Source organism: Macaca nemestrina, chromosome 8 (genome assembly GCF_043159975.1).
Source record: "Macaca nemestrina isolate mMacNem1 chromosome 8, mMacNem.hap1, whole genome shotgun sequence".
NCBI classification, from domain to species: Eukaryota; Metazoa; Chordata; class Mammalia; order Primates; family Cercopithecidae; genus Macaca; species Macaca nemestrina.
The window spans coordinates 65656501-65667048 of record NC_092132.1 but is presented as its reverse complement, the minus strand read 5'-3'; the positions used below and the strand labels follow the sequence as shown (position 1 = coordinate 65667048).

Below are 10548 nucleotides of genomic sequence, written 5' to 3'. Positions count from 1 at the left end.
CAGCCAGACTTGGAGACAGAATGGGTGCTAGGAACATGTGATGTCCTCCCTGGGTCATCACTCACCTGATACCACTGCATTCCTCCCCGGTAGTGCCTGTCCCTGTCACATGCACCTGGGACCCTCACCCAGTCCAGCCACTTTATTTGACAGATGAGGAAAGTGGGGTTCAGAGAATCATAATGACTTATCCAGTGTCACCCAATTAGATAAAAGTAGGAGCCAAGATTCTGGTCCCCTTTCCAAGATGCTCTCATTCCCTGGGACTCCAGTTGTGAATGAAATTGGGCCACATTTGAAGCAGTATCTCAGATGATATTAGCTCTGAAGTGATTTTAATTATAAATCATCACTAGAAACTAATGAAGGCATCAAAGCTATGATACTGGTATAGATGGGAAGGACTGGGGAAAAGTATAACTAGGAGATAAAACATTTCCTGAGGGATTTCAAATTTAAGTAATCTATATTTAAAATATCATGATTTTTGTGAGTCACAGAGTAGAGCAATGAAAACCTGGATAAAAATCACATCCTAATTTAACTAGACTGAATAAATTGGAAACAATTATTTCTTGGATTTTTAGAGGCTTTTTTACATACAAGAATTCTGCCCATCTATCTACTTCATCATATTAATTCACGGTAATACATTACATGAAAATAAATCAGTAATTATTGAGGCCCTTCAAGATTCTTTATAACCAATTATTTATTTTCCTTATAAGGTAAACTTATGCATTCTCTGAAAAAATTTTGTTTACACTGGTAGATGCATTATAAATGTACATATAATACAAAAAATATGCTGGCCCTGATAACCCTGGTGTTATTTTTTCCTTGTTGCATCAATTCCAAATAGAAATGTCAGTTTTCCTAGATTAATTTTTCTATACACTATTGGTACGTAGTCATACTCCATCCTGCTTCCTAGGAAGCTCACACTCCACCTGCACCATCCTCAGATACTTTTCACCTTGAAAGGGCTTGAAAAGAAACCAGAATATTTCCATGGAAAAGTATGTGATCTGGAAATGATCTGCCAGGCCTCCCGCTAAAAGAAAAAAGTACTAACCAGATATAGCTATCATTGATGAGACAAGTGGAACATGCTACATGTTTTACAGTCCCACAGCTCTTTCAGCATAGCCAGCAAACAAGAGGCTTCACTTCTTACCACATTAGCAGCCATCTAAACCCATGTAACAGTAAGAGATAGTCGAAGTACAATGCTGTTCAGTAATGCTGTAATGTCATTGGAAATTGCGGTTGCTAAAATTAAACTGACACTTGGCAGAAATTAGCATAACACTTTCCATCACAGCCTTATGACAGAAAGAGTGTCTGCGTGGCACAGGCAATGCTGAGAGCAGAGCTGTGCATCACCAGAGGGATCAACGTCTGAGGCCATGCAGAGAAAGCTTTGAAGGGATTGGAAACCCACAATCACAAAAATGCCACAGTCTCCCATCCCTTCACAGGGACACAGAAGTCGATGCTCAAATTCAAAGTCCAAACTTCTCTTTGCCTTTTGACTGTGTTTTTTCACCAGATGGGAGGAGGAGCTCCATGTTTGGGCAAAGAAAAGGAAGGCTTTATTTCATCATCTGCCAGCATGAGTTTTCTCCTTCTCCTCCCCACCGCCCTCAGGATCAAGGCGAACTCCTTAGGAACACTCCTTAATTGGCAGAGGGCTACTTTTAAGGCAATGGGAAGACACTCCTCTCCCCTGGGGCCCTGAATATGTCCTCCATGCTGGCAGTGTTTTGTTCTAACCTAAAGCATATGTCAGCTTCCTCACTACACAGCTCAGGAGTCCAGTGCAACTAAAGAGTTAAATTCCTTGGAAATAAGACCAGTGAAGACTCCTGGAGCTGTGCAGGTGCAGAATGACAGCCTGACACTGCTCATCAGACCACAGATTCCCAAGACCCTGCACAGGGTCTCAGGGATAGCAACATTTGGGTCTTCTTGTTTTGCCATTTAAAAAAATAAATAAAAGAAAGAAATTTCCATCCTCTCGCATAGAAATGAGCACGCAGTAGGTACTCTGAGTAAATATTTGTCAAATAGTCAACACGGTTTTACAATATTTCACCCAGGCTCCTTTCCACCCCTGTAAGTCTCAGTCTGATTTCAGCTTTCCTAATCCACAGATGGCCAGTTGAGGGCCAGATCATCTGACGTAAGAGCAAAAGGGCTATGTCCCCTTGTGGGAGGCAGGGCAAAGCTCTGCATTGTAATGAAGTCACCTTATTCAATGGCACGAATTCACAGTTTAGAAGTCCAAGAATAATGAAACTGGTAAACATACAAACCAATCAGGCAAAATGAAAACCAAGGAAAGTTTATCTTTTCTTAGCCAAGAGGGGGAAAGGCCAAGGTATGTAAGACATACACCACAGAATACTTTGTTCTTTCTTTTTTATTTAGTCACGACACATCAGTACAACAGAGGTCAAACCCAGTTCAGTGGAGGTCGTTTGACTACACCTGCTAAAAGAATAAACCTGAAAAATGATATTTTATAGTCCAAATCAAATTAAATAAATCAAAGAGAAGGAGGCAGGAAAGCCCTTTTAAATACCTTGGCAACCACAGTTCCATGCACCAAAAGGAAAACTCACATAAAAATTTCCAGTTAAAAGAAAACATGGCAGTTCCAGGAAAATTAGGTTATGCATTTAACAGGTTCCACTGTACTACTCAATTGACCACTTGCACACCATGATCACTTATCCATGTTAACATTTGTGAATTTGAGATCCGTGTGATTAAAAATTCACTGCATTGCTGGGGCTGGTAAATGCAGGCGTATTCTATTCAATTACCTTCAGTTTCCTTTCCACCAACACTCCAAATGAGACCTAACCTATCAGCGGCTCTCTCCTAACTAAATCAGAACTGCCAGTCCTGGCAGACACCAGCAGCTGGTCAGATGGATTCAGGGCCACGAATAGTTTGTACATTCACCTTTCTGCTATAGGAAGCAGAGAATTTACTAGTCTTCTTTCTTGGATAAAGCTGATCATCTGATTTGTCAACGCTTTGTTCAGAAATATAAAATTCAATATAGTTCCCCTCCCCCCAAAAGAATATTATTTATACAACACCTTAATCTGTCAAAATATTAACAAACAGAATCATGTTAACATTAAGCATAGTGGTTTGGAAAATTAATTCTAAAAACAGACCATAACTATACAAGGAGAAAAACAGACCAAAAATACTAAATGTTAAGATTCCCCAAATTTTGGGGCAAAAACGGAATCATTCTGGTTTACAAAGTAAATTAGGCACAGTACAAACCTATCACAAAGTGTTGGCTTATACTCACTATTTCAATTTAATGTCTTGAACAAAATTTAACAACTAGTTTTTAAAAACTGCTAATACATGGCATGATGAAAAAAACATTAAAAAAGAAAAAAGTAAACCAACAAACCTTTAGTCTTTAAAAAAAATTTATCTGAAAGTGTACCTTTTTCCTTTTTACTTTTACTGACGACTTTAAGGTGATGTTGGCAACAGTCCAGCCCAGCTGGGATTTTAAACTTTCCCCTCCCTCATTCTACATCAGTTCTTTAAAAAGCTCCAATCTCCGTCCCCCAAGGTCTATAGGGCTTGCCAAGGTTTGCAGCCTGCGTGGGTGCTGAAGGGCTCAATGCATTGGGAGACAGTAAGTGGAAGGAGCCGAAAGAGAAGGGGAAGGCCGACAGGGAGGCCACTGAGGAGAGCAGAGGCGGCGACAGTTTGGAGGCGGAGGTGACCACAGGGAGCACCGGTCCGAGGCTGCCGCTAGGGGGCGCTCGCAAAGCAGGCGCCTCCGGATGTGCTGAGCCCAGCCTGCCCTGGTGGTGCGGTTCCGTGGGTGAGGCCGTGGTGGCCGCGTTGCCGTGGCCGTTCTGGGGCAGTAACAGCGGGTGAGCGATGTGCGGGTGATGTCCAAAGGCAGTCCCCCAGGGAATGTGTCCGAGGCCCGCGTGGGCGCCGCTCGCGGCTTCCCGCTGGGAGGCGTAGTTGTTGAGATGTGAGACCAGTCGAACTCGAAGCGGGTCAGAGGCATCTAGTCCTTCAATGATGCTCAGATAACGGGCAACTTCTGCCAGGCATTCCCGAAATCCCAAACTCCGATAGTCCATAGCAAGGGCGTGCGCATCAAAGTAGCCTAAGGAAAAGAACAAAAGAAAAATCTCAGGGCTTTGCCCGATTCCCGCATTTCTTCAGTCCCAGAGACAGCCCTTCCTGGCAGATACCTGCATCCCTTAAAACACGACAGTCAAGGGTTCTTCCGAAAATCTAAATATTTTGGAGTCGACCAAAATCTTTGCATTAATCAGCATAAGCAGAATGTGTTTGCTAATGCAAGTTCAAAGCCCAATTAGAAGCTGCAGAGCAGAAATTGGAATTATACCCTACCAGCAGATGAAACTATGCTCATTCCTTTCATGTTTTCCCTCAACAACAACAAAAAATACATCAAGGACAGAGAAACCACAGAGCAGTGAAATTCATTAGACACACAGATGTAAGTTATCATCGTGGAGCTTTTAGGCACTTGGACCTCAGTAAAGCATTTTCCTGCTGGAGACAGACACACAGACCTTGGTCTCCTGTTAGGTTTCCTCTACTTAACCGCAATACATTTCTTTCCTCAAGAGGCATGTGGCAGCGCATTTTTTTTTTAAATCCCATATACCAAAATAAGACCACATATTGTTTTTAAATGCTTTTTCTCAAAATAGCAATGGACAAATGTGAGAGCTACCTGATCTGAATCAGGGCTGTCACAACTTCTGAAGACCTCACAAGTAATAGGTATTTTCCAAAAGATGCACTAGTTCAATCTGCAGAGAGTTGGGGTGGTGAATTCACTGGAGAAGATTCTATGTGCATTTGAAAATGTACTGACAGGGAACTGCACACACCACACACTGTTGTCTCCCCACCCCCAAAGAAAAATCAGGCAGCTACTGCACCAATCCTGGCCTTCAGTCGCTGCTCACTCTATGCCAACCACTCAGAGCCCCCACTAGGTCTAGGAGATGTACCTTTCCCTCCTGCCGTATGCAGCATTTTCAGGTGATCCACGGTCATCTGCAGGATCTCGGCTTTTTCTAGCTTAGCAGATCCCTAAAGATGAGAATGGCAAAAAGATTGATTTGGCACAAGTTCCTTTGGGGAACAACTTAAAATATGCAAACATACATACAAAGATATATGCTTTGTAAAGCGTAAAGTATGGACTAAAGAAAAATCAGTTGTCTTCACAAAATACGCTGGCATCTGTACGAATTCATCTAGGCACAAGCAACACAGCTATTTTCCAAGGCGGATGAGATTAATGGAGGGAAGATTGAGAAGGTGCGGACAGCGACGCTGAGAGCTTTACCTACTTGCTCCATTACCTGCTTCTCAAAAGCACTGGGTACCAGCCTTCTCAGCTCAGACAAACTGTTATTGATCCGGTCTCGTCGGCGCTTCTCAATTATCTGCAGAAGGCAAGCAAAACAAAGAAAGGTATTACCATGACGACTGTAAATTTCAAATACAAAAAAAGGTGGTTATTTCCGTTAATTAATAACAAAAATAAAACGAGATTGTAAAGAGACTCACTCCTCTCCGTCTTTTTCTGGCCAAAATCTGGGAAGACGTAGTTGGGGACATGGAACCTAGAGCTGAACTCAAGTTTCTGAAAAGAGAAAAAGCACAAACAAAAACTGAAATCGCCGTTAAACGAGGAGAGGTGACCTGAGAGGTCGCCCCCCACACCCTCCCCGCACTCAGACTTTTTTGCCACTTGGGCTGGAAGGCACCCAGGGGTTCCCTGGCCGCGGGCTGCCGACGCGCGGAGGTCAGCGCAGAGCACCGGCGCGCCAAGGGTCCCCGCCCGCTGTCACCGCGGCGGGCCTGCACTCGCCTCCCGCTCTGGCTCCGCTCCGCCGCCGCCAGCTCACCCATTCTCGTCCGCACTCTCCTTCTCCACCTCGATGGTCTCGTCCAGCTCGCTGTCCGAGGAGCTGTACTCGGGGTGAGCTCGCTTCATGCTGGCTGCCCGGAGGATCCAGGGGAGGGTCGGCGCGGCAGGCAGGGAGGAGTTAACTACAGCGGCACGTCTCCGCGCTCGGCTGCTCGCGTTCAGCACACACTGATCCCGCTCACGCTTTGCCTCTGGTTAAAACTCAACCATCCTTTCCCACGCTGAGCCCCTTCCCAGGGCCCTGAGGAGGGCGGGGGAGCGGAGAAGGCGGGCGAGGGGGCGGAGAGGCGGGGCGGCAGCTCCAGGGCAACAGCCGCCCCCCAGCCAATCCGGTTTCTTCGCCGCTGACTGGCAGCCGCTCCGGGGAGGGGCGGGAGCGAGGCCGAGGGCGCGAGCGGACCGCGCCCCCGCCCTCGCGCCCTCCCCTGCCCCGCGGCGGTGCGTCGGCTCGGCGGGGGCTCTGCCCGGCCTGCACTCAGGCGAAGGAGGAGGTGCGGGAGGCCGGGCCGGGACACAAGCCCGCCGGCGGCCGCGGCCCCTCCCCGCCCCGCGCGCCCCGCGCGCCCCGATTGGCCTGGCCGCGCGCCAGGGCCGCGCCTGCAGCGCCTCCGGCGAGCCGCACGCGCCGCGGGCCGTGGGAAAGTGCCGGCGCCGCGGCCGCCAGCCAATCCGGGCGGCCGGCGACGGCGACGGCGGCGGCCGCGCTGGCGGCGGCGGCGGCGCTGGGCGTCCGCATGAATGGAGAAGAATGGGCAGGCGGGGAGCCGGGCCGCGCGAGGGCGCGCCGGCGGGGGCTGGGCGGCTGCGGGCCGGGCCCCCAGTGTGAACCTGTAATCGGAGCCTGGGCGCCGGCCGGCCTCGGAAGCCGCCGCCTAGCGCCACCGTAAATCTCGCCCGCGTGGCCGCCAGTTCCCGGCGGCTGGAGGCGCGCGCTGTTGGCGGGGCTGTGCCGGGTGCACCTGGCCAGGCCGCGCGCCTGCGGCTCCGCGGATCCCGCGGGGAAAGGGGCGCCGGGCGCGTCCACAGTGGCCACCAGTCCAGGGGCGGTCACATGGAGGAGCAAGCTGTGGGCTCAGGGAACGCTCTTTTTGGATTTCTGGGACCGAGGCCGCACATGCAGCCAGACTCGTTTCCGCAGGGGCTTCCCAGCCGCGGGATGGAATGAATACCCCTGTGCATCTCATTTCCGGGGAAGTGGAGCACTTGTTTTCTCGGCTGACTTGGGGGGGGAAAAAAAAAACCAACGGTCCCTGGGGATAATCATTATGCTGGGGTTTTTTGTTGTCTCTGCACACCTCCCCCCCCACCCCCCCCACCCCCGGCTTTGGCGGCCAGATCCTCTCGGCGGGCGACAGGGTGGCGGTGCTGGCGTTTGCGTCTGAGGCCGGCCTTGCTGAGGGAATGCACGTCTCTGGCCCCAGACACACACCTCTGGCTTCGGTGGCTTGACGTGGCGTGTACTGGCTGCTACGTGAAGTCGCCCCCGAGTCCACCAAGAAGACAGATTTTTTTTAAATACAGTTGTAAATCTCGAAACTGATTTCTGATTCCAGAAACAGAATGGTTGTTTTAAATTTGAAAATCCGGTCTTCTGTCCCTTACAAACGTGCAGAGCAATTCGCATTCGTCTCAGATCCACTCTGGAGGTTGTAGTCCTGTTTGTGAGGGAAAGCTTAGTACCTACCGGTGAGGATAACAAAAGGCTTTTCTCTTTGCAAAATGCTTCCTGGTTTCTAGACTTCCTTATTGATCTCAATGCCATCTTTCTTTCTTTTCTTTTCTTTTCTTTTCTTTTCTTTTCTTTTCTTTTCTTTCTTTCTCTCTCTCTCTCCCCCCCCCCTTTCTTTCTCTTTTTCTCTGTTCCTTTTTCTGAGATAGAGTCTCGCTCTGTCTCCCAGGCTGGAGTGCAGTGCTGCGATCTCGGCTCACTGCAAGCGATTCAAGCGATTCTCCTGCCTCAGCCTCCCCAGAAGCTGGGATTACAGACGCGGGCCACCATGCTCAGCTAATTGTTTTTGGTAATTTTAGTAGAGACGAAGTTTCACCATGTTGGCCAGACTCGTCTCAAACTCCTGACCACAGGTGATCCGCCTGCCTTGGCCTCCCAAAGTACTGGGATTACAGGCGTGAGCCACCGCACCCGGCCTCAGTGCCATCTTAACACACCCTGGATGCCAAGCACTCTGAATGGCCGGCCTGGGCCTAATCCATAGTTCCCCTCTGGGTACCCCCTCCCCTCCACCCCTCCACACACACTGGAAATACAACCTCCTGGCTCCCACTGAAGCTTATACTACTTCACATCACCTCCAGCCCTCAGCCCTTCCATGCAGCCCCTCTGCTTCCCTGTCTAGGCTGGGCCCTTCCATCAGCCATCCTGGGTTTGTTGTTGCTGGCACCCCAGACCTCTGGCTTCCTGAAACTCCACCACATGCTGCCTGTCAGTTGTCAGTCCAAGGTCAATCCCACCACCCGGCTTTCTCTCTGGAAGTGCAAATTTTAAGGCTCCTTCCTGGCCCTCCCAGTCTTCAGTCCAGGGCATCCATCACTGCTCCCTGCCTCTTCCCTCCCAGAACCTGATGGTTCAGGCATAGGAAACCACCCCACCTGCTCTCCTCTGCCTTCCAGAAGTCCCTCTGACCTTCAATTTATTTCCCCAAAGGGACAGGCCACCCTTCCCCAGAACCAGTGTGTCTACTTCCCCTCTGGCTCTAAATTTTCCCTGCCTCTGGCACCTACAGTGAGTCAGCCTTTCCTGCTTGGCCCATTTCTGCTGCTGTGGAGAGGCATAGACAAGCTGCAGATGTTGAGTGAGATGAGACCAGGTGGGGTTAGGGATGCTTAACTCTACACTGGCATCCAAATGAAATATTGCTCACATGTTCATGATTACTTTTCTGTCAAAAAGGAGGTTCTCTATGGCCAGGCGCAGTGGCTCACACCTGTAATCCTAACGCTTTGAGAGCCCAGGCAGGAGGATTGCTTGAGTCCAGGAGCTCCAGATCAGCCTGGGCAACATAGCAAGACCCCTATTTCTTAAAAAAGAAAATTAAAAATTACCCAGGCATGGCATGCACCTATAGTCCTAACTTCTTAGGGAGCTGAGGTGGGAGTTTTGCGTGAGGCCAGGAGTGCCAGGCCAGACTGGGCAACACGGCAAGATCCCCATCTCTAGAAAAAATTTAAAAATTAACCGGGCATGGTGGCCAGTGTCCTAGTTACTCTGGAGGCTGAGGCTTGAGCCCAGGAGGTTGAAGCTACAATGAGCTATGATCATGCCACAGCACTCCAGCCTGGGTAACAAAAGGAGACTGTCTCTAAAAAAATTAAAAATGAGGTTGTCCTGCTTCTTAACTTTGACTCTGATTTTTCAATGCTTCCAATAAATACGTATTCTTCTATGTGCCATGTGCTGTGCTAGGGCCTGAAAATACAAAGGTGACCCAAAAGTCATCCAGCCTGCACTCCTAGAACTCACATCCTAGGGAGAAGACAGAGAATACACAATAAAATAGTTATGGATGCTCCAATGCTTGGAAGCACTCCTTGGTAAGGAAAAACAAGGGGGTGAGGATTCTTTATGAGGTCTGGGAAGGCCTGTTCTGTGTTTGGAAGGGACTTAAGATCAAGAAGAGGTGAACTAGGTGGTTCAGTAATAACCAGGAAGGAAGGGGTGGAGACCCCTCCCATGAGTGGTAGGATCAGAGGAGAGAGTTACACTGAGGGCACCAGGCCCAATTTTCTCCCATCTGCTATGTAGAGGGGATTTACCCCTGGAGGCTTTGAGCAAAGAACGACTTTTAACGTCTTTGCTACCCTGAATGCAAGGTACCTCCTGCAAATTGACCCATTCTGAAGCTTACATGGGACTGCCCAGGCCTGGCCCCTCAAGAAAAGGACCTTTTTACCATTTGAGGGTGGGGAAGTGGGCAAGTGTTGCCTTTTATAATTCATCTGTCCTGAAGAATCACCCTTTTTTATTTCACTCAAAGGCCCATTTTCTTGCCTTGTTTGTAGAGTCTGGGTTCAGTTACTTAACTTACCACTCTGCAGGCTGCTTTTATCTGCATTCCCTTGCCGAAGAGATACTCCAGATGTCCTGGAAGAGAAAGACACTACTCCAGATTTAGGAATTCACTAGCAAGGCCAGGCCCAGGTGGAGGCCTCCCCAGAGGAAAAGTGGTAGAACCTCCAGGAAGAAACAGCTCATCCTCAAACTCCAGCTGCAGCGTTTCTCTGTGAACGAGGCTTAGGGTGGTCAGCTTGTTGGAAGGGGTGCAAGCAGTAGCTGTGTGTGAGACTGCCCTGGAGGAAACGCCATATTGTCAACTATTCATTCATGAGAGCTTTGGCCACTGTGGAGGTCCCTACTTGGATACCCTTCATGAGGCCCTGTCTCTGTCAGTTTGCTGGCGGGTGCAGGTGATCTCAGTTGAACAGGCATGGGCCATGGTGCTCAGGAGGACCAAAGGCTACACCTGCAGCTCTGAGAAAGAAGGGGCTGCCTCTCTCTCTAACCTCTTAGTCTAATTGCTGTATCCATTCTGAGGCAAAGGTCTTTGTCAAAA

The 10548-nt window shown here is 49.2% G+C and overlaps 1 protein-coding gene and 1 long non-coding RNA gene across 4 annotated transcripts in view; one reads left to right on the top strand and one right to left on the bottom strand.

The window, feature by feature from the left end:
* Positions 1-2407: 2407 nt before the first annotated feature.
* LOC105483541 (hes related family bHLH transcription factor with YRPW motif 1) lies at positions 2408-6294 on the bottom strand. Of its 3 annotated transcripts, none has more exons than XM_011744421.3 (5): positions 5958-6294; positions 5617-5692; positions 5397-5492; positions 5052-5133; positions 2408-4168 (listed from the first exon to the last, which is right to left on the bottom strand). In XM_011744421.3, exons 1-5 carry the CDS (start codon positions 6044-6046, stop codon positions 3585-3587), a joined length of 927 nt encoding a protein of 308 aa, XP_011742723.2. In that variant the 5' UTR covers positions 6047-6294; the 3' UTR covers positions 2408-3584. The 3 variants fall into 3 exon arrangements, with proteins under 3 accessions (XP_011742723.2, XP_011742724.2, XP_011742726.2); XM_011744422.3 differs by having other exon boundaries at positions 5409-5492; positions 5958-6283; XM_011744424.2 differs by lacking the exons at positions 5052-5133; positions 5397-5492; positions 5617-5692; positions 5958-6294 and adding an exon at positions 4605-5045.
* Positions 6295-6505: 211 nt separating this feature from the next.
* Positions 6506-10548, top strand: part of LOC139355818 (uncharacterized) — a 33520-nt gene continuing 29477 nt past the window's right edge. Inside the window, exon 1 of the long non-coding RNA XR_011606938.1 lies at positions 6506-6591. This is a non-coding gene — a long non-coding RNA (uncharacterized lncRNA). The remainder of the gene's footprint in view (positions 6592-10548) is intronic.